The following is a 22,945-nucleotide window of genomic DNA, read 5'->3' as shown; positions in this document are numbered from 1 at the left end:
AAAAAAAATTATTTGATTATGAAGAAAAAATAAAAAATAAAAAAAACCTAACAGTCTGCAGATATGGGGTATAAGATAAGGGAATTAAGGATGATTCCAAGGTTTCTGGAGGATAAAACTGTCATTAACTGAAATGGAGAAGACAGATTACAGGTAGGACAAGTTTAGAAAATCCGGAAATCTTGTCCAGGACACACGCCATCTGAGACTGACATCCAAATGGAGCTATTGAGTAGGCAACTGGGTATATGAGTCTAGAGTCTAGAGTAGAGAAACAGGCTGGAGATACCAGTTTGACAAATAACAGTTAGAACTATGAGAAAGAATATAGCAGCAGGGTACAGACAGAGAAGGCAGGCCCAGGAACTTAGCTCGGAGGTATACCACCATTTACAGGTCAGGAAGGGGAATCAAGCACAGGTGATGGGAGGAGCAGCCAGGGAGGAAGAGAGAAGACACAAGAGTGTGGCATTATGGAAATAAAAATTAACATCCCAGAAGACAGCATGCTAGTGGCACCCTATACATATATAATCCATGGATCCATCTGGGACTCAAGGATGGGAACACAGTCAAAATGTAAAGAGAGACTTGACACCTTTCACTATTTTTTTCCTTTAACAGAAGGACCTTTTGAGGGGAGAAAATACCTCAAGTCATGACTTACGAATGTACCAGAGCCAAGAAGAAGGGGTAGAAGGCAAGCCCTTTTGTAGGGAAGGAGGCAGCAGCACCATCTTGTGCTCCATTATCCCTAACTGCAGGCATGAGCAGCTCCTCTGAATATGCAGTATACCTGCGACTGGCAGAGGAAGGGCCAGTCCCACCACCAAACTGGACACCTCCTGCACAGGTGCTCCATGGGGCCCACAGAGCATCTTCTGGGTTGTCTGAGGGACTAATTCTCACAAGTCTGCTTATTTTTTAACCCACACCTGTTGAAATCTTGTAGTCACGCACCTAAAGGCTAACTGCCACAACCGAGAGAATGCAGAGATGAACACTTGGAGGCGATCAGCCTACATCAGCTGAGAGAAGCCTGGGGCTGGGCACTTCCGCACCGACCCCAAGTGAAGCCTGCACTTTACAGCACCATGCCCCAATGCTACAAACCATTTTCCAGCGCTCTGCAGCACCGTGCAGGAAGAGGCAGTATAGGGTCAGAGAAGGCGCTCTGACCTCGAAAGGCAGGAGACGTGGGTTCTGGTACTGGCTCTACCATAAAAGTTGTGTGAGAACAGCCAAGCCCCTTATAAGTGAGCAAAAGAATGGACCTCATCTCAACCTCATGTTTCAGATTCTCAGTTTCCTTGTATGGACAATAATACCGAGCACAGAGGTTAAAATAATGGGCTTTGGCGTCAGGTTGCCCAGGCCTACTGTTCATTGTTAACCTGTGTTAAGTTATTTAACTTTCTGAAACCTCGTTTTTAATATCTATAAAATGTGGGTAACAGCACCTACCCCATGAAAAACTTGAAAACAAAATGCCTAGTAATGGTGTGGACTCTCCATTGCCTATCATAATGTCTAGAGAGCTGTCTTCCAAGACATATTTATGTATAACGAATCCTCCTATCTGTAATGATGACGTATTATTAGTAAGCTTCTGATAAAGATGTACACCAGAGCAGCTGAAATAATGTCAAGAACAAAGAAAATCACAATTTAGTTAGCCAAAAAAGTCAGAAGAATCAAAGAATTGACAGCAGAAGTGAAATACTGTGCCATACAAGATATACCTTGAACAGGGATCTCCCCATAGTTTGGTCTCTTATCTGTCAGAGCCGTCAGGGGCTTGGATGTAGAGATTGGTCCACTTATGGAATGTCTCTGAAATCGTAACATGAACAGTGTCTAAGTTAGCATAAATCTAGAGCTGGGACTCACAAAGTCAACATTGCTGAGAGTAATATTTAGTTGTAAATCTCCATCATTCTATCCATATTGTTATGGTAAGACTAAAACACACACATACACACTTGGAGGCATACAATGTGATCAATATAGTTAAAAAATTTATACAGAAATATCCCCTGTGCCTATTACTCAGTTTTCCCCAATGGTAACATTTATAGCATACTATCATAACCAGTATACTGACATTGTTTTGTTTAAAGAGAATTCTTAACAATTACACACCCATCAGTGAAATACGGACTTGCACCTACTACAAGAGCCCCAGTACAACCTGGCATCTTAATTCAGCGCCACCACAATGGCTTTGCCTCTGGCTTTCTCATCTCCAGTCAGATACATGCATCTTTCTGCATGCAACCACAAGTATCCGCACAAATATTTCCTCTTACTTCCTCAGCGTTGTCTCCTGCTACCTCTGTGTAATGCTTAAATGCCACCAAACTATTCATTTCCACATAGACCAGGGTGTTTACCGTCACTGTCCTTTCTGTCATGCTTATTTTCCCAGCTTTCCCCCCAGCCCCTTTTTATCCGGCAAACCTCTAACGACTCTTTTCATATTCTCAGCAGAAAAGTGTGCGAAGTTCAGCCTCTTCACATCCTTCCCAACATTTGAGACTGTCTTCTAGTTTTAGCCATCCTAAGAGGGTACATAGTGAGATCTTTCTGTAATTTAATTTTTACTTCTCCAATGACTAATGATGTTGAACATCCTTTTATGTGTTTACTGGCCATTTGTCTATCTTCTCTAAGGAAGGGACTTTTAAAATCTTTTGTCCAGTATTTACTGGTTTGTCTTCAATCAAGATGAGGATGTTTTCTTGGAATACAAGTGTTTTGACAGATAAATGTAGTGTGATTATATTCTCCTGAGTCTATAACTTATCTTTTATTTTCTTAATGTCTGTCAGAAGTTTCAAATTTTGAAGTCCAATTTATCAATTTTCTTTCACGGCTCGTTCTAATGTTCTAAATAAGAAATCTTGGCCTTCTCGAAGGTCAGGATGATTTTCTCTAATGTTTTCATCCACAAGTTTTTTAGTTTTAGCTTTCACATATAGGTCTACAATCAATTTTAATTTTTATAAATGCCATGAGAAACAGCTGTGGTTATCTTTTTTCCATATAGATTCTAGCTGTTCTGGAATCCTTTGTTGGAAAGGCTACCCCTCTCCCACTGAATTATGTTGGCACCTCTGCTGAAAATCAGCTGGCCTATTTCTGGATTATCTAATCTACTGATATAATGTCTACATTTAAACTATATCAGTAAGTGCAGCTGCTGGTACTCTGGCTATTTGTGAGATGGGGAATTTATCAGCTTAATGAAGATTTCAAATAAACAAACTATGTCAGTACCACACTGTCTTTGATTACTCTATGTGCTAAAATCAGGTAGTATAAATCTTCCAAATCTGTCCCCCCTTCCTTTTTTTTAATCTCCCAGATGCCTTGGCTATTCAGGGTCCTTTGAATTTCCATATAAATTTAAAACTGTATTATCAATTTCTACAAAATAGCATACAGGACTGTCACTCGGATTGTACTGGATCCCTCACTGGGATTGTGAGGGAGAGCTGTAAGATAATAACAATCCTGAGTCTTCCAGTCCATGAATATATCTGTTTATTACTTCATCAAATTCTCTCAGCAATATTTTATTTTCCATTATACAGATTTTGTACAGCATTTTATTAAATGTATTGCTAAGTATTTCAATTTTCAATTGTTCACTGGAGTGACTAGATCTAAGAGAGCAAGAGGAAACCTCAAGACAGAAGATACTCTTTTTATAACCCTACCTTGTGACATCCCACCCCTTTTGCCATACTGTATTCATCAGAAGTGAGCCAAAAAGTCCAGCCAACACTCAAGAGGAGCAGATTCCACAAGTGTGTGACTTCTGAGAGTCACTAAGAAGCACTTCAGAGGCTGAGGACCCAGTTACTTATGGATCTCCTCCTCTTCTGAGGTTTATTTTTAAGGCAGGTGTAGCATAGTGCTTTCTCAAGAGCAGCGTAGTTCTGCTTTAGGATGTGGCCCTCAGGGGTCTCTACGGAATGCTCCAAGTATTCCAAGATTTCTCCACGGTGGCCAATTGGAAATCAAATGATTCCCTGCTCTCTGTGAACCACGGGAAGTGTTTACCTGGTAACTCTTCTGTCCTGGGAATCTGTTCTTACTCAGCCTTGTGAGGGTTCACCCTGTGCCTGTGCAGACTAGCATTCAGGCAAAGACTCATGGGATGCCTCTGCAGAGGCCCTTCCTCTGTGTAGCTCCCTCCTCCTCGGTCTTCAGCCCTGCAAATTCCAGCACTCTCATTCTCCCTGAACACCGATCTCTGTCTCCTCAGACTCAGTTAGTTCCCCCTTCCTGACTCTATCTGGCTTCATCCCCCCGGAACCACCATCTGGAACCTCCCAACAGGAAAAGTGTGGGCCCAGCAGGACTTTTATTTAAGGACCACAGTCTCATGCTGCCTGCTGTACATGTCTGAATGTAATTGCTTCCTTTAATTTGTCCAGCTTTCGAGTTGCTGGGGGTGGCAGAGTAATCCAGCCAGTCACTCCCTCGAAGTCAGAAGTAGAATTCCCACTCAGGGAGTTTTGAAAAATTAACAATCCCACTCTTAGGCCCTATTCCCTAGAGATTCTCGTTCACTAGGATGAGGCCTGGGAATCTATGTGTTTAAAACCTCTCCACATGGTTTTAATGCACAATTAGATTTGAGAAGCATTGTGCTAACCAAGTACTAAAAAGCTACTGAATGTGAGTTATAGTAACTTCTATCAAGGTACAGAGATGAAATTTTTCACCTCCTACCTTTATAAAGATTTACAAAGTCATGCTTTGTGTATTAAATTTCAACCAACAAATATTAAAGAAATTTCACCTCTTTTGAAGTTTATAGTTTGCATCTTGAGGTCTACAGAAAAAGTATGAGTAATAGAGAGCATATAAAAAGCATTAAATCTATAGTACGATTGGAATTCCCTTGCCTTCATGGTAAATTAAGAGCATTAACACCTTCTGTACACATGGAAATGCAGCACCACTAATTTGCAACATTACAAATGTAGAAGGAGTACACATTTACCCTAAATTTCACATAGGAGAAAGTTAAAAAGTAAGAACAAGACAAAAAAAAAAAAAAAAACAAAAAAAAAAAAACAGATTCACTCGTAAAATACATGGCCAATAATTAACAAAGCACAAAGGTCTCAATTTAAAAATAAAATGCTCCCAAATGCTAGTTTTAGGGAAGAGGTATGGCCAAGGCTCCCCTGTATCAAAGGGTACTAGGTACTAGATTTATGGCCAGTTTTCCTTTGGCTACTCTAACTTATGTGGAAAACTCCACCACAGCCACTATTTCCAAAAGCAGCTGACCAACAAGGGTACAGTGAGAGGCCTAATGAGCACTACAGAACAACAACCATCTCCCTTGCTTCTGGCCTACATTTCCACAGCAGCCAGGAAGAGCAACTTCAGAGACTTGTTTATAATGGATCAGCAATGCCCTTGTACTAGATGGCTAAAAAAAACAGCCCATAATGAACCTTCTGCAGAAACCCCAACTCTGAACCTGGGCCAGCCTTAGGATTTGGTTGGATCTTGAGACACCGCACCATGAAGGAACCTGAGAGGAAATGCCACACGGAGAGAGTGGCCCGGGCATCCTTGCTGAACCCAGGCCTCAGCCCACCCTGTGGCTAAGTGCAGGTACAGAAGTGAGCCCACAGAAAGCCAGCAAAGCTGCCTATTCAACACACAAATGCGAAAATCATACAACTGCTCTTTTAAACCACTAAGCTTTGATTTGTTAGGTAGCGGAGGCTGACACACGCCAACTACATATCCTACTTAGAGAGATGGTCCCTGAACCCACACTGCTCAGGTTCAAATCCCCACTCCACCACTTCATTATATGACCCTCAGCAAGCTGCTGAACTTTTCTAGGCCTCAGTTTCCATGTGTGAAAACTAGAGGTAAGAACAGTACCTGGTACCCAACAGGGCTGTTGTCAGAATTACATGAATTCACATGATAAAGCACAGGGAATAGTGTAGAACACACAGCAAGTGCTCAGTACTTGTTAGCTAGCACTATTACTTTCCGAAGAGTAACACAATGGACGTTTTCGTAATTTATCTCAATTAAGGATATTTACATTATTTTACAATCCTAACTACTACATTCCTCACGAGGTAAGTCATTTGCCCCCCCAACGTAAGTGTAAATGACTTTTAGGAGGACGAACTTTTAGATGCTGAAGCTCCCACGGCTTCTATGGTCACGGACACTTACCTGCATAGGTGAGACAGCTGCAGCAGGAGGGGTTTTCATCGGACTCGGACTCAAAGGCGTGCGAGGAATTGTGGCTGCAGTGGGGTTTGGTACTACAGAAACAAACAAACAAATACTGAATGCATCATGGTAGAGTGGAAGCTTTTATAACTGGTCTCCCCTGAAGGATCCCTCAGGCTACCCAATGTTCTGGCTCCCCCGGAAGCTGTCCTGAGGCCTAACCTCCGCGGCGCTCGCTCACAGTCCTGCTTAACAGGTGAGGCTTCTCCTGCCATCAGGCAGACTTCCCTAGAGTAGTTGTGTTGATTCCCAAACTGGTTATGCCAGTCATCTCATTTTTGCCATTTCATTAACTTGGGTAGTTAAAGAACTCCATGAGCCAATGCAATTCAAGTTCAAAAAACCCAAGAGGAATATTTCTGTAACTGCACCAGGTGAGAAGGTGGGCTCATAGTGGATATGCATTCAATGAAGGCACACTGGAAAACAAAAGCAAACAAAAAACAAAGGAACACTGGGCTCCCATTCAGCTTTTCTCATCTCCTCCTGCGGAGTTCATCACTTCATTTTGCAAGTACTTTCTGGTTTGTATTTAATGCACAGATCTGTTAATTATTCGCTTACATATCAATCTCCCTCTCTAGACCAACTATTCACTTGTGATCTCTCTCTCTGTGTCAAATAAATAAACAAAATCTTAAAAAAAAAATGGTTGTTTGAAGCCAAATTAAAATAAAAATGGGACACATATATAAAATCAGGCACATCACACAGTAGGAAAAGATGAAAAAGTAGATCATTGTGGACCTTTTTATGCAACCAAGTACTTATATTTAAATTGCTATTTTTATTATTTTTTTTTTTAAGATTTTATTTATTTATTTGACAGAGAGAAATCACAAGCAGGCAGAGAGGCAGGCAGAGAGAGAGGAGGAAGCAGGCTCCCTGCTGAGCAGAAAGCCCGATGCGGGGCTTGAACCCAGGACCTGGGATCATGACCTGAGCCGAAGGCAGCGGCCCAACCCACTGAGCCACCCAGGCGCCCTTAAGTTGCTATTTTTAGATGCATTCTTTTACTGAGATAAAATTCACATAATAGGGGAACCTGGCTGGTTCAGTCAGTAAAGGATGCTACTCTTTATCTTTGGGTTGTGAATTCAAGCCCTGTCTTAGGTGTGGAGCCTACTTAAAATTAAAAAAAAATTTTTTTTTAATTCACCTAATAGGGGTACCTAGGTAGCTGAGTAGTTGAGCAGCTGCCCTTGGCTTGGGTGATGATCTCAGGGTCCTGGGATGGAGCCCTCATTGGGCTCCCCGCTTGATGGGAGGCTTGCTTCTTCCCCTCCACCACTTGTGCTCTCTTGTGCACTCTCTCTCTCAAATAAATAAATAAAATCTTTGAAAAAAATTCACGTAATAGAAAGTAAATAATTTAAAAATGTATAGTTCAAAGGTATTTAGTACATTCACGATATTGCACAGCCATCATCACTTCTACCTAGTTCCAAAATGTCCCAGTCTCTATTAAGCAATCACTCCCCATATATCTCTTCCCCAGTACCTGGCAACTGTCAACAAACTGCCTTCTGCGTCTATGGACTTAGCTATTCTCCACATTCCATAAAAACGGAATGTTATAACCCATGACCTTTTGTGTCTGGCTGTTTTCACTTAGCATATTTTTCACATGGTAGTATGTATTAGTACTTCCTTCCTATGGCTGAATAATATTCCTTCAGATGTAGAGACCACATTCTGTTTATCCACTCATCAACTGATGGACAGCTGGGTTGTTTCCATGTTTTGGCTATTATGAGTAATGCTATTACGAACACTCATGTACAAGTTATTTGAATACTTTGTGTTAACTTCTTTTGCATATATAATTAGGCAGTGCAATATGGAGTCATTTAGATATATTTTATTGTAAAATATTGCTTTTTTTTTTAAGATTTTATTTATTTATTTGACAGATAGAGATCACAAGAAGGGAGAGAGGTAGGCAGAGAGAGAGGAGGAAGCAGGCTCCCTGCTGAGCAGAGAGCCCGATGTGGGGCTCGATCCCAGAACCCTGAGATCATGACCTGAGCCAAAGGCAGAGGCTTAATCCACTGAGCCACCCAGGCACCCCTGTAAAATACTGCTTTTTAAAAAAGATCAGTACAGAAGCAGATTTATCTTTTTTGCATTAGGGCCCATTTCATCAATATTCTGAATAACTTCATGACTTTAATTTAGTGTAGACACTCCATTATCATTTCATTTTAGAAGTACAGATTTTTGTAAGTCTTTCTTTCATCTTAGCTCCTCATATTACCCAGAGGTAGCCACTAACAATAGTTCCAAGTGCATCTTTCTTGCACTTTTAATGCAAAAATCTATGCACTTAAAAAAACAAAATGAGATCACACTATGAAATACTGGTCTGCAACTTACTCTAAAGGATTGCAGGCATATTTTAACATAAGTACTTTGAGATTTACCTCATTCTTATTAAAAAATGCACAGCATTCTATTGTACTAACGGGTCATAATGACTTAATCCTTTTAACGGGCTCTTAAGCAATTTCCAGGTTTTCCCTTTTTTTTCAAACAATCCTCCACTGAACACTTTGTGTGTATATCTTTATCTATATCTACCTATATACATTCCTTTTGAAGATTTTATTTATTATTTGACAGAGAGAGACATAGCGAGAGAGGGAACACAAGCAGGAGGAATAGGAGAGGGAGAACCAGGTGAGCAGGGAGCCTGATGCCGGGCTCGATCCCAGGACCCTGGGATCATGACCTGAGCTGAGGGCAGATGTTTAATGACAGAGCCACTCAGGGGTCCCTATTTCTATATATATTTATAAACATGTGCCAGTATTATGTATTAAGAACTTCAGGATCTATGAATATGGCATTTTAAATTGGAAGATATTATCCTCCAAAATATCTGTACCAACAATGTGAGTATATAAATGACTTTTGCTCTGATTTTAAGTCAAGGAAACTAATTTGCATACACTCACAGAATATAGATTATAGAAACTGTATTATTATTATAGGGATTAGAATAAAGCCTATTGTGAAGTTTAAAGAATTTTTAGAAGAAAATGTAAGTTTTAGGACACATTATTTTACTCTTGTTAAGATTTATTTAATTTAGAGAGAGTGTATGGGTGAGTGGGGGGGCAGGCAGAGGGAGAGTATCTTAAGCCAACTCCGCACTGATGACGATGCCCAACCCAGGGCTTGATCTCACCATCCTGAGATCATGACCTGAGCCAAACCCAAGAGCTGGATGCTTAACTGACTGCGTTACCCAGGTGCTCTTCTCTGCTGTTTTTTTCAAGATTTTATTTTTTTTTTAATTTTTGTTTTTTAAAGATTTTATTTATTTGACATACAGAGATCTCAAGTAGGCAGAGAGGCAGGCAGAGAGAGAGAGGAGGAAGCAGGCTCCCCGCCGAGCAGAGAGCCCAATGCAGGGCTCAATCCCAGGACCCTGAGATCATGACCCAAGCTGAAGGCAGAGGCTTTAACCCACCGAGCCACCCAGGCGCCCCCCCCAACTTTTTTTTTTAATTTTTAAAAAAGATTTTATTTATTTATTTGAAAGAGAGAGCAAGAGAGATCAAAGAGGGAGAAGCAGACTTGCTGCTGAGCAGACAGCCCATTGTGGGGCTTGATCCCAGGACCTCTGGGATCATGACCTGAACCGAAGGCAGAAGGCAGATGCTTAACCGACTGAGCCACCAAGGCCCTCCTAGTTTTCTTTTTTGTTTTTGGTTTTTTTTTTTTAAAGTAATCTCTACACCCAACATGGGACTCAGACTCACAACCCCAGGATCGAGAGTCACATTCTCTGCCAACTGAGCCAGACAAGCATCCCCATTTAGGTTTTTTTTTTTTTTTTTTCTTTTTCTTTTTTTAAACTACATCTCTTTCCCCTTCCCAGAGCTGAAGGGGTTAGAGAAATTAAAAGGACCCAGTCATCTGAAGGAGGGAAGAATAAGCTTCCGGATACAGAAGAGCCTGTGCAATATGGAGCGTGGCCTGCTTTGGGACCTGCAGTCCAGTGTGGCAGGAATATAGAGGACAGAGGAAGAGTGGTTCAGCTGGGGTAAGAGGAAGGCAGGGTCAGACCACACAGGCACTGGGGATCTGAATTTCACTTTAACTACAATAAAGCAATTAAAGGACTTTAAGCAAGAAAAGACCTTTCTATCAAAATGAAACAGAGAGACTGATTAGGAAGTCACTGAAATTAGAAGCTGATGATGGCTTGTACTAGCAGTTGATTATGCACTAGAGATGGAGAGAAGTAGATAGAGCAAAGATGTGCATGCTGGAGGCTGGATCCACATGACCTGATAATGGATTAGATGTGGAAGTGAGAAAGATGAAGGATTTAACAAAGAAGGAGGATTCTTGGGACGCTTCTTCCTCTATCTCTGCCTGCCTCTCTGCCTACTTGTGATCTCTCTCTCTCTCTCTCTGTCAAATAAATAAGTAAATAAAATCTTTAAAAAAAAAAAGGAGGAGGATTCCTGGATTTCTGGCTTAAGTAATTGGGTGGAATGGTCCTGCCATTTACACAGGGGAAAGCCTGAAGCTCAGGGGCAAGAGTGCAGTTTTGGACTTAACATGTCTAGGAGATACCTGAGTGTCAATATCAGGGAAGCCTTTGGATTTATACACCTATAGGAGTTCAGACGAAGGGAAAGGGCTGAATTCATACATCTGGAGGTTTTTCGGCATAGAGAACACACTCAGAGCCTCAGGACTATGTGAAGACACATTTCTTTGAGGGGCAAGGCACCAAGTCTAAGAACAAGATCTCTGAAGCTGAACAGATCCCAACTCCCCTGCTAAAAGTCACCTAATAGTAAGACTAGTTCATTAATACTACATGGAATTTGATGAGGCTCAGAGAGTAAGACGGTAAAGAATATCAAACCAGACCAGAGAACAGATAGTAAGTGAATGATGACAGCCTGCCCTTGGCATAGGATTTAAGAAATTACCTTGTGATGCACTGTCGAAGGACTTGATGAGGGTTTTCACCGTAGGGGTTGGCTCGGAGGAAGTTGAAGACCTTCTACTCAGTCCCATCCCTTGCCTTAAGGCTGCCAAGTCTCTCTCAACAGCATTCATATAGTTGTACACCCGGCCTCGCTCCTCCTCTTGCCTGAAAATAGTGAAATCAGGCCTTTTTACACACATACTAGCAAATACACATTTTTGCCTCCCTACCGAAAAGCGTTAAAAAGTATCACTTTAAAAAAAAAAGACAGTATTGGGGCACCTGGGTGGCTCAGTGGGTTAAGCCTCTGCCTTCTACTCAGGTCATGGTCTTGGAGTCCTTAGAGTCCATTGAGCCCTGCATCAGGCTTTCTGCTCAGCGGGGGACCCTGCTTCCCCCTCTCTCTCTGCCTGACTCTCTGCCTATTTATGATCTCCCTCTCTGTCAAATAAATAAATAAGATCTTAAAAAAAAGAAAGAACAAAAAAAGACAGTATCAGTAGAGCTGAATAAATTACGTAGTCTAATATTCTCGTTTGTTTGGTAAATTCCAGGAAACAATATTACAATTTTTATATTGGGTTGTACTAAATATGTTCAAAAGTAACCAAAAGAATCCATTTTCATCTGAGTAAGTGTAAGGTGAGAACATCAGTAATCAGTTAGCAGTAAAATGCAAAGTGGGCTGGCCAAAAAGAACTTGACTCAGAACTGGGATTTTGAGATTCTGTCCTGCTTTGAGGAGTCTGGGAATTCACCAGTACATATGGGTTATCTATACTGGCCCTATCTAATATGCCATGCACAAACAGGAAAATACAAAAGAAATGAAATCAAAGTTCATATTCTTAAAACAAACCTTCTGTAGTATCCAAATAGAATTTCTACAAAGAAAAAAAACAAAACAAAACCTGGGCCCTATTAGTTACATGAGTCTCTGAGATGCTCAGTGTGATGGATCATGATTCATCTAAAAAAATCAGTAACATTTTATTTCTGGCTAGCTCTAATTCACTGAAATAACACAGAAGTTTTCATCTGGAATGAGATTTCAGTTGCAGAGTTTGCACCTTTCATATAACCATCAAATAAGTTTATAGGTAGACAAAAACTAACCCAGTCCTTGGGAAAATCTGGTAGCTATTTTACTCTTCTGACAGTTGTTTTCCTCCGGATGTACCACAGGGTCTCATGTTCACACTTTTTTTTAAAGATTTTATTTACTTGAGAGAGAATGTGATGTACAAGCCAGGGAGAGAGGCAGAGGGAGAGGGAGAAGCCGACTCCTCGCTAAGCAGGAAGCCCGATGCGGGACTCAATCCCAGGATCCAGGTATCATGACCTTAGCCGAAGGCAGACGCTTAATTGCCACCCAGGCGCCCCATCATGTTCAGAAGTTTTAACAAATAATCTGTAACAGTGATTATCAAACCTTTTGGTCTTGGAGTCCCTTTCCACTCTTTTTTTTTTTTTTTTTTTTTTTTTAAGATTTATTTATTTGAGAGTGAGCAAGAGTTAAGAGCATGAGTAGGGGCACAGGGAGAGGGAGAAGCAGACTCCCCACTGAGCAGGGAGCCCAAAGTGGGGCTCTATCCCAAGACCCTGGAACCATGACCAGAGCCGAAGGCAGACACTTAACTGACCAAGACACCCAGACCTGGGCCCCCTCTTTCTACTCTTAAAAATTACTGAAGATCCCAAAGAGCTTTTCTTTATGTGGCTTATATCTATTGACATTTATCATAATGGAAATTTAAACTAAGATATATTTAAAATACTTAATTCATCTAAAAATAAAAATAAACCCAGGACTTAACAATACAATATACTTTTATGAAAAACCACCATTTTCCAAAACCAAAAAATGGAAGAAGAGGAGGGAGAGGGAGAGGAGGAGGAAGAACAAGAGGATGAAGAATAGCAGTGTTTTTACATTTTTGTATATCTCTTTAATGTCTGGCTTAACAGAATACTATTAGATTCTCATTTCTTCTTCTGTATTCAATCTATTGTGACATTAAAAAAAAACAGGGCTCAGAGATATGTAGTAGTTGAAAAAGCAAAGATTATTTTAATGATGTGAAATAGGTAATTGTGGCTTTTTAAACAACCGAGGCTGTTTCTACTTGATACTATACCAAAATGTAGTAAGTGGTAGTTACTTAAAAGTTTGTTGCAATGTGCAATTTGAAACCATGTGAATAAACTTCTACTCTGTACATTAAAAGTACTCTAGTCTATCTTACACTTTAAATGGATCTTTTACCCATATGTGACTGCACTGGTCATACAGAAAACATTGGTTCACTGAGTTACATGAATTTTCCAAATGATGACATCTGTCATTATAAGATTTATTATTTAAAAGTCACATTTGTTAATATCAGCAATGATCTCATCAGGAAACTCTTTAAATACGGGAAGCTGCCAAGCTTGTGATGGCAGATACAAATTTTCTAAAATCCTAACATTTACTCGAATTTCCACATTTTAGCACCAGCAACAAATACAGTCAGTTGTTTTCCTTTAAGTGACAGTGACAGTCTCTCTTAATTCATTTCCAAGGGACATCCACCAAATACCAAAGTCTGAACAGTTTATTTTAGCTTGAGCTGTTTTTTTTTCTTAACAATCACAGAGCACTTTCCCTGAGACAACCTCATACTTGAGTATACAGCAGACATAGCGAAAGTGCTTTATGTTTACTTCCCATTTATCACATGGAATGTTAAACAGAGTATATACTCGAGGACTGAGATTTAGTAAAGTTAATTTACTGCTTCACTGAGGACATCTTTAGGACCTGATGGAATGATTCTTCAAGAGCAGAATTTCAGTCACTCAGGTTCACTTCAGAATGAAAATTTTCAGGGATGCCTGGGTGGTCAGTCGGTTAAGCATCCAACTCTTGCTTTCAGCTCAGGTTGTGATCTCAGGGTTCTGAGATCTAGCTCCCTGTTGGGCTCCCACACTCAGCACAGAGTCTGCATGAGATTCTTTCTGCCTCTCCCTCTGCCCCTCCCTGTCGCGCGCACTCTCTTTTTCCCAAATAAATAAATAAATCTTAAAAAAAAAAAAAAAAAGAAGGAATGAAACATTTCTTTAACAGTATACAAAAAAAAAGGTAATATGAGTCTTACACCAAGTAGAAAAACAATAATCTTCCACTTTATTCTATGTTCTGCTTAAGGAAGCCAAAGAAAAATGGTTTAGTAATACAACTTTTCTCTGGGCCATTCATTAGAGATAAGCAACAATGAAACAAGATAGGTTTTTGAGAATATCCTGTTTTGTTCTGTTTTGTTTAAGTAGGTTCCAGGCTGCATGGAACCCAACAAGGGGCTTGAACTCACAACTTTGAGATCAAGACCTGAAATGAGATCAAGTCGGGGGGGGGGGGGGGGGGGCTGGTGCACTCAGTGGGTTAGGCCTCTGCCTTCCGCTCAGGTCATAATCTCAAGGTCCTGGGATCGAGCCCCGCATTGGGCTCTGTTAAGAGGGGAGCCTGCTTCCCCCTCTCTCTCTGCCTGCTGCTCTGCCTACTTGTGATCTCTCTCTGTGTCAAATTAATTAATTAATTAAAAAAAAAAAAGAGTCGGACATCTAACCAACTATGTCACCCATGCACCCCATAAATATTTTTCTAAATTTTTTCCTAGGTCTACCTAAAAATTAGTTAAAGTAATGAAATATCAAATACTTTTTTTTTTTTAAGATTTTATTTATTTATTTGACAGAGATCACAAGTAGGCAGAGAGGCAGGCAGAGAGAGAGGAAGGGAAGCAGGCTCCCTGCCGAGCAGAGAGCCCCATGCAGGGCTTGATCCCAGGACTCTGGGATCACGACCTGAGCCGAAGGCAGAGGCTTTAAACCACTGAGCCACCCAGGCACCCCAAATACTTTTTTTTTTTTTTAAGATTTATTTATTTGACAGACAGAGATCACAAGTAGCCAGAGAGGCAGGCAGAGAGAGAGGGGGAAAAGCAGGCTCCCCGCCGAGCAGAGACCCCCCCACCGATGCGGGACTCGATCCCAGAACCCTGGGATCATGACCTGAGCCGAAGGCAGCAACTTAACCCACTGAGCCACCCAGGCGCCCCCCAAATACTTTTTTTATAAAGTAAACTCTATGCCCAACTTGGGGCTCAAACTCATAACCCCAAGATCAAGTCATATGCTCTACTGACTGAGCCAGCTAAGCGTCCCTGGATAATCAAATTCTTAATAATAACCTCAAACATAAAAACTACTCCCCCCTACCCATTAGATGGAATCTCACTGAGAACTCAGAACACATCACAAATGGCATCTCATCTAAAGCACTACATTGGTTTCCAATGAATGGGGAAAAAAATACTACTATGGAGATTAAGGTGGTTATAAGTGAAAACTCCTCAAGAGAGTGATAGAGAAAAATTCTCTTTGCACTCTACTTGGGTCTCTAATAACATTAGTTATTAAAGTAGGGGTGCCTGGGTGGTTCAGTTGGTTAAGTGTCTAATCCGGGGTCCTGGGATCAAGCCCCACACCGGGCTCCCTGCTCAGTAGGGAGTCTGCTTCTCCCTCTCACTCTCCCTCTGTGCTTTCCCTCTCTTTTTATCTCCAACAAATAAATAAAATCTTAAAAAAAATAAAGTATACTCATCATCGCCCTGGCTACTGGGCAGGCAGATCTCCTTTCAGCCTTCCAGCAACACTGTAAAGCAGATAGGACTGCCTCCATCTTAAAGATGAGCAAACTGAGGCTTAGGGAAGTTAAGGGCCCTGACCAAGATCACACAGCTAGTAAGAAGCAGAAGTGGACAGGATGTGTACTTCCATAGTACACATCCTTAATCAGAGGCTATTAATCTAAAGCAAAGTAACAGGGCTGGAGTGCAGAGATACAGGAAAGAAGAGGACTAGAAGGTACTTTGTGCCAGGGACCATTCTGGCCCCCCCAGAACTATTAATTATAGATATTGATAACAACTCTGACAGATCATATAGAATGTACTATTTTACAGGTGTCATAAAATGAGGCCAGAAAAGTTGAGTAACTTCCACTAGGATCCACACTCATTCTTTCCATGATACCACATCACAAAATTGGGACTGAAGTGTTCTCTATTAAAACTGGTTTCTCAAAACATACTTGCGTGACTTTATCTCCTCCAGTTCTTTTGTGAGTTTCTCATTTTTTTCTTGAGCCTCATGTAACCGGCGCTTCAGATCGCCAATCTCCTCTTGGGCCTCAGATTTAATGTCATTTGCAATGACCACAGCAGTCTGGAGATCAGCTTGAAATTGCCGCCATTCCGCAGATTCTTCCTACGTTAAAAAACTAAATTTTTATTTCCAAAAGAAAGCAAAAATACTTACTTAAAAATAATAAAGTGTATTTATAACTGGACTATAATGCACTGTCCCAAATGATGATTACTTTCTTTTAAATCTCAGAGAACTGCTATTATAATTTCTAACAGGTAACAGGTAATACAATTATTAGTAGTGAACTTGTACTTAATGAGGAAAAGACTTTCTAGTTGCTCTGTCTGCTGAGGCATCGAGCACCAGAGTGCTTAATCAATATTAATGACAATAATATCAAGTCTCCCTTCCTTATGCAAGTTTTTAAGTCTTATGAAAATAAACACATCGTTCAAAATTTACAGCATTTTACCTCTGAAAAGTAGATAATGGTGTGTGAACCATACGGAAAGATTTTACAGGGAATATCTATAAATATCTTGACATCAAAAACTAACAGGAAAAAAAAAAAATCAAAAGTCAAGGAAAAGGAAGAGGAAGCCCGATGAAAAACACTAAACTCAAACTAGGCAGACAAAGTCATACAAAGAGAAGAGCAAAGAACTGTACCGTCTGCTGCTTCCCACAGCCATGGAGGATGTGGGTGTGGCTGGGTGGGCAAGTCTCCCCAGGGCATTGCCTCCACCAGAGCCACAGCTGCCCAACCCCTGGCCCAGCACCCATCCCCCAACAAAGCGATTTTCTGACACTGTGAATACAGCCTGAGTGACTGAGGCATGACCCAAACTAAGAGATGAGCTTCCCCCACCTCTGCAGCAGACTGGCACTGCTGTCAGCAAGCTGATCAAATCCACAGAAGACAGAAAACCAGATGAAAACAGCTTGGTTTGGGACACTTACTAATCAAGAGCAAATAATTTTTCTTTCCAAAATATAATACTTGCTTCCTAAATCCATCTTTTTAAAACTACCACTCATAAATTACTAGAAGATTCTTCTATCCAGAATCTAGCACTAATCCCAACTTGAAATGATGGCAGTTGCTTTCTGCCCAACGGGCAGGAGGATCAGTATTTTAACTGTATCTGAAGCTTTAGACGAATGCAACAACGATCAAGGACTACACTGTCCTCAATTTTCAGAAACCTAGGTATTCTAATGAGATAATACATGAGGATTTATCCTACCCGAAGTCTCCTATGGAGTGTCTTGATTTCTCTTTCCATGTCATGTTTCTGGTCCTGGAGCTTTTTAACCGTATCTGAAAAGAGCACAGAAGTTTAAATATATATTCTTAAAGCTGTGTTCCAAGGAATAATATAAAGGGAGGTATTTAAATATGACATTGAAAAGAAAGGTCATCCTGACCAAAGACTTCTTATTTGTAATACAAAACTCTAAAAACAAAAAAAAAGAATGTTCAATCCAAGTATTAACCAATACTACTTTCCTAAGGAAAATATCAAAGCTTAAATCACAATTTCTGGATTGCTTCCTTCCTCAGGGTCTTAATTCTGAAACAAAAAGTTAAGTAAAATCAATTGTTGGAAACACATTGTTGGCTCATAACCAATCAAAATATCACTGACTACTATTAAAGTGTGAACTTTTAATCAAAAGGGTTATTAAACTAAACTCTTTATGAAAGCATAACTTATTTTACATACTGCAATAAATTCCAGAAAAGTGGTGAATTAATAAATTTTTACAAATTTAATTAATTACCCTGGGGAGCTGCTATTTACATTACTTCTACGTAAAGTCTTTTTATAAAATGATATATCCATAAAATAAATAAAAACTCCTCAAATCATTTCTTACATAATATGAATTTTCCTCAAACAATTACACTTTCACTGTAAACATTTAATGAGTATCACTAATATCCAAAGTACCATTCTAGATAGAGTGGGAATGAAAACATGAAGGCAAAGTCAAGCCCAGTGTCCCTGGAACCAGAAATGTATAGGAAGTCATATTCTACATGGAGGTTCTGCTCAAAAGTCCATGCTTAAGAGGAAATGGCTTAGGAGGTCGCCCACTGGTAACCGCCACCCAGTAAATCTATCACAGTTGATTACTTCAACAGCTCAGGGACTGAGCACTTTCTCATGGCTGAAGCATCAAAAAAAGCACTGACATCTGGTGACAAATTCCATGACTTTACCTGCCACCCCCCACTCCAGGAGAGCCCTATCCTTTCTGTGTTCCAACTCTGTCTGTGACTACTACGGCCAATCCTGTTACTTTTCTTTATATATCTGTCTCTACCACTAGATTGGAAACACTTCAAAGTCAGGCGCTATGTGGTGACTTCACAGCTCCAACACCTGACACACGGTAGGGCTGTAAAATGGAATAAATGTGTAAAAATATGCAGGCTAATGGAGGGAACAAGAGAAAACAATACTCAAATCAGAACCTAAGATTTAAAAAAAAAATATTCCATTAACAGAATTAAACTCTTTATTATCAAGGACATCACTGCTATAGACACTGGAATTTCTGAGTAAACATTCCCTCCTATTCCTTACACTTACTTAGTAGTAGGAACCTAGGCATAGTGAACACCTGTGTGAGGTGTCACGTGTAATCAAAAAAGTCCTTAAAGAGCCCCTGGCTGGCTGTCAGTAAAGCACAAAACTCTTAATCTTAGGGTTGAGTGTAGGGACCACTCAAAAACAAAATCTTTAAAAAAAAGAATCTTGGGTGCTTCACTGGCATGAGATGCTTGATCTTGGAATTGTGGGCCCAAGCTCCATGTTGGGTTTAAGATCACTTAAAATTAAAATCTTTTCCAAAGAAAATCTTCCTGGGGCACCTGGGTGCCTCAGTCAGTTGAGCGACCAACTCTTGATCTCAACTCAGGTCATGATCTCAAGGTCATGGGATGGACCCCAAGTTGCTCCACACTCAGCAGGGAGTCTGCTCCTCTCCCTCTCCTTGTGCCCGTCCCCCCCACTCACGCCCTCTCTAATAAAGCTTACAAAAATCTTCCCTAAGTTCACAAATTATTAACTTTTTATCAACACCCTAAAGTAGGAGTGTGCTACTGTCTTTTCTTAAACTGTTCATCTTCCCCCTCTCAGTTCCATTAGGAACCTGCTGTGCTGTAGACCTCTGTGACATGAAACCTTTAATTCAACACTGACACATCTGTGTTCAGATATTTTTACTTCTTTAATTTTTAAAATTTTTCTTTCTTCTTTTTTTTTTTTTTTTTAGAGAGAGTGCATGAGCAAGGCAGGGAGGGGCAAGGGCAAAGGGAAAGAGAGAATCTTAAGCAGGCTCCACGTTCAGCACAGAGCCCAACACAGGGCTCAGTATCACAACCCTGAGATGATGACTTGAGCTGAAACCAAGAGTTGGATGCATAACCAACTGAGCCAAGGCACCCCCAGTATTATATATGTGTAATAATTATTGTAAATATATAATGACAATATGTTTTCTAAAGCTGAATAAAAAATAAATGAGATAAAACATGGGGGGAAATCTGGCCAATTTTGGTAGCCAGTAATTAATTCTCTCCCATTCAACACAAAATTGTTCGACAAAGTTGGGGTCTCTGAAATAAGGATTCAAAATTCAAAATTAACTCAACAAATACCTCATTAAGCACCCTCTTTGTACCAGGCTTTTTTCTAGATGCTTAAGATATAAAGGAAAAGGAAAAAAAATACAGTCCTTACCTACAGACAGAAAAGAGGATGTTTTCATATGAAAAGGATTAGACTTTAAAAGTCTATCTCTACAGAGCTACTTCTGACCTCATTTAACCTGGAAACTGAGGGTCAAAAGGGCCATTCAATTTGATTAAGAGCAAAGTGGACACCAGAGTGAGTCCAATACCCTGATCCGTATCTCTGGAGGCAAAGATGACTCAAACCAGCATGGATCATCGGCTCCCATATGACCTACATACAGCAGAATTCAAGGTCTTGGTGATACTATCAGACGTAAATAAGGACAGAAGATAAAATATTTTTAGTATTGGGAACACTACGAGTTACACCTTTCATTTACACTATATTTAAATGTAAAAATTTGGAGGGTGCTTGGGTGGCTCAGTCAGTTAAGTGTCTGCCTTCGGCTTAGGTCATGATCCAAGGGTCCTGGGATCGAGCCCTATGTTGGGCTCCCTACATGGCAGGGAGCCTGCTTCTCCCTCTCCTTCTGCTGCTCCACCTGCTTGTGCTCTCTTGCACGCTCACCCTCTCTCTGTCAAATGAATAAATAAAATCTTTTTAAAAATTAAAAACAAACAAATAAATGCAAAAAGTTTTATAATGAAAATAGGGAAAAAAAAGTGAATTTCTCCTCCTCAGCTGAAAACTGTTTTCCACTTTTTCTGGTCACAAAAGACGTATCTATGAATCTTCAGATAATTCACATAAGATAAATGACAGCAAATCTAACTACTGCTCACCTTTAACATCTGGTGTGTCTTAATTCTCAGTTAACATTTTAAGCCACCTGACCATCTTAGACTGGTCATAAAATCCAAGATTTCATTCATTTCTTTGGCTCTTATTCTTTTCTCTTTCCCAAACTCCACATTCATGGCCACATCATCACTATTCTTAAAAGGGCATTCTTCTGGGGCGCCTGGGTGGCTCAGTGGTTTAAAGCCTCTGCCTTCAGCTCAGGTCATGATCTCAGGGTCCTGGGATCGAGCCCCGCATCGGGCTCTCTGCTTGGCAGCGAGCCTGCTTCCCCCCCACCCCCTGCCTGCCTCTCTGCCTACTTGTGATCTCTGTCAAATAAATAAATAAAATCTTTTAAAAAAAAAAAAAGGGCATTCTTCCACACTCAGCACTACATATTAATTATTGTTCTGTCTTATTAAACCTTTTAAACAGAAAGAAAAGGAAGCTGGCAGCCAGTGGACATATTTGGACAGAATAAAGTTCACTATAAATGTCTCTAGGGAATTTGACTTAAACTTCATGAATCATAACTATCTTTGCTTTGTAACATAAAGTATTAAAAATGATAACAGGCTTTTCTCCTCGGAAACCAAAGGACTCTGTATCTATGCTCTTGTTCTGAAGACCAGCTTAACAAAACTGCCATCTGGCCCAATTAACGGTCACACAAAAAGGCACTGTTAGTTGTCAAGTCCGGGGCCACTAAACGTGCTAAATGCACTAGAAATTCCTCCTCCGAAGTTCTTCTAGTATGGGGGACACTGCCATCTACTGTCTTCAACTCAAAAGCAACATTACATTCTATCAAAGATCAGAAGAACTACTATAATCTCATTTTTTAATTACAAATTATAACTCAACTTTATAAAGTTATTTTTATTCTAGAAATCAGATAAACTGCTATTCTCATTGGCATTAGACCAACTTTGCTCTGAATAGTTCTGGGCACTGCCCTCCCCATTTAATAATGGGGTTCACAATCTTTTCCCTACTAAGACCTCTCATCCCTGACAGAGAAGGAACCACCAACCGGGCCTTCGTTCTGGCCCAGTTAAATGCCCATCACACATGCAGATGTTACCTACCATGAGCACAGCTACCATAAGCACAGATTCAACCTATGACTCGGGGGTGGGGGGGTGTAATAAAATCAATGGAAGTTCACAAGCAACCTTTCCTGCCCTCCAAATACAAGAAAACCCTCAGGGCACTGATAGCTCAGTGCTGTCAGACCCTTGCATCCCATCGAGTGCTTTCAACTAACATCACGTGCAATTTCTAGAGGAAGGGAAAGGACAAGTGTAAACCATCAGTTAAAATACCATGCCTTAGGGTCATGTTGGGGGAGACGGGCAGTACATTCAGCCATCAAGCCACAGCTCTAGCTTTATCTCCAAACCAGAATTCCTGATGCTGAAAGAGGACACAGATGAGTTTCAAATGAACCATTTACTACTTTTATTTTTCTTTATTCGTTTTTATTTCCCAACCCCCCCCAAAAGTAGGTAGAACTTTCCCCCTTTGATTATAAAAAGTAATGCATGTTCACAGCAAAAATCCAGGAAACAGAAAAGGGTTGCAAAAATAAGCTTTCTCATGGGTTGCCTGGGTGGCTCAGCTGGCTGAGTGTCTGACTCTTGGTTTTGGCTCATGTCATGATCTTGGGTTTGTGGGATTGAGTCCCGCATCCAGGCTCCACATTCAGTGAGGAGTCTGCTTTTCTCCCTCTGCCCCTCCCCGCTCACTCACTCTGCTTTTCTCACTCTGCCCCTCCCCCCTCACACACTTCTTTCTCTCTAAAATAAACCTTTTTTTTTTTTTTAAGATTTTATTTATTTATTTGACAGAAAGAGATCACAAGTAGGCAGAGAGGCAGGCAGAGAGAGAGGAGGAAGCAGGCTCCCTGCTGAGCAGAGAGCCCGATGCGGGGCTCGATCCCAAGACCCTGAGATCATGACCTGAGCTAAAGGCAGAGGCTTAACCCTCTGAGCCACACAGGTGCCCTAAAATAAACCTTTAAAAA

General features: G+C 40.6%; 1 protein-coding gene across 1 annotated transcript in view; it reads right to left on the bottom strand.

The window, feature by feature from the left end:
• Positions 1–22,945, bottom strand: part of LOC111142477 (sperm antigen with calponin homology and coiled-coil domains 1 like) — a 111,576-nt gene that overhangs the window by 50,907 nt on the left and 37,724 nt on the right. The window contains exons 6-10 of the mRNA XM_022495670.1: positions 17,680–17,753; positions 16,377–16,552; positions 11,244–11,407; positions 6,229–6,320; positions 1,743–1,833 (exon numbers count right to left, since the gene is read on the bottom strand). Of these exons, the coding sequence (XP_022351378.1) occupies positions 1,743–1,833; positions 6,229–6,320; positions 11,244–11,407; positions 16,377–16,552; positions 17,680–17,753 (597 nt within the window). The remainder of the gene's footprint in view (positions 1–1,742; positions 1,834–6,228; positions 6,321–11,243; positions 11,408–16,376; positions 16,553–17,679; positions 17,754–22,945) is intronic.

This window comes from Enhydra lutris, unplaced genomic scaffold (assembly GCF_002288905.1).
Source record: "Enhydra lutris kenyoni isolate GAN:26980312 unplaced genomic scaffold, ASM228890v2 scaffoldscaffold8, whole genome shotgun sequence".
Taxonomy (NCBI): Eukaryota; Metazoa; Chordata; class Mammalia; order Carnivora; family Mustelidae; genus Enhydra; species Enhydra lutris.
Note: the sequence above shows the minus strand (reverse complement) of the source record. Positions and strands in the feature narration are given on the sequence as shown.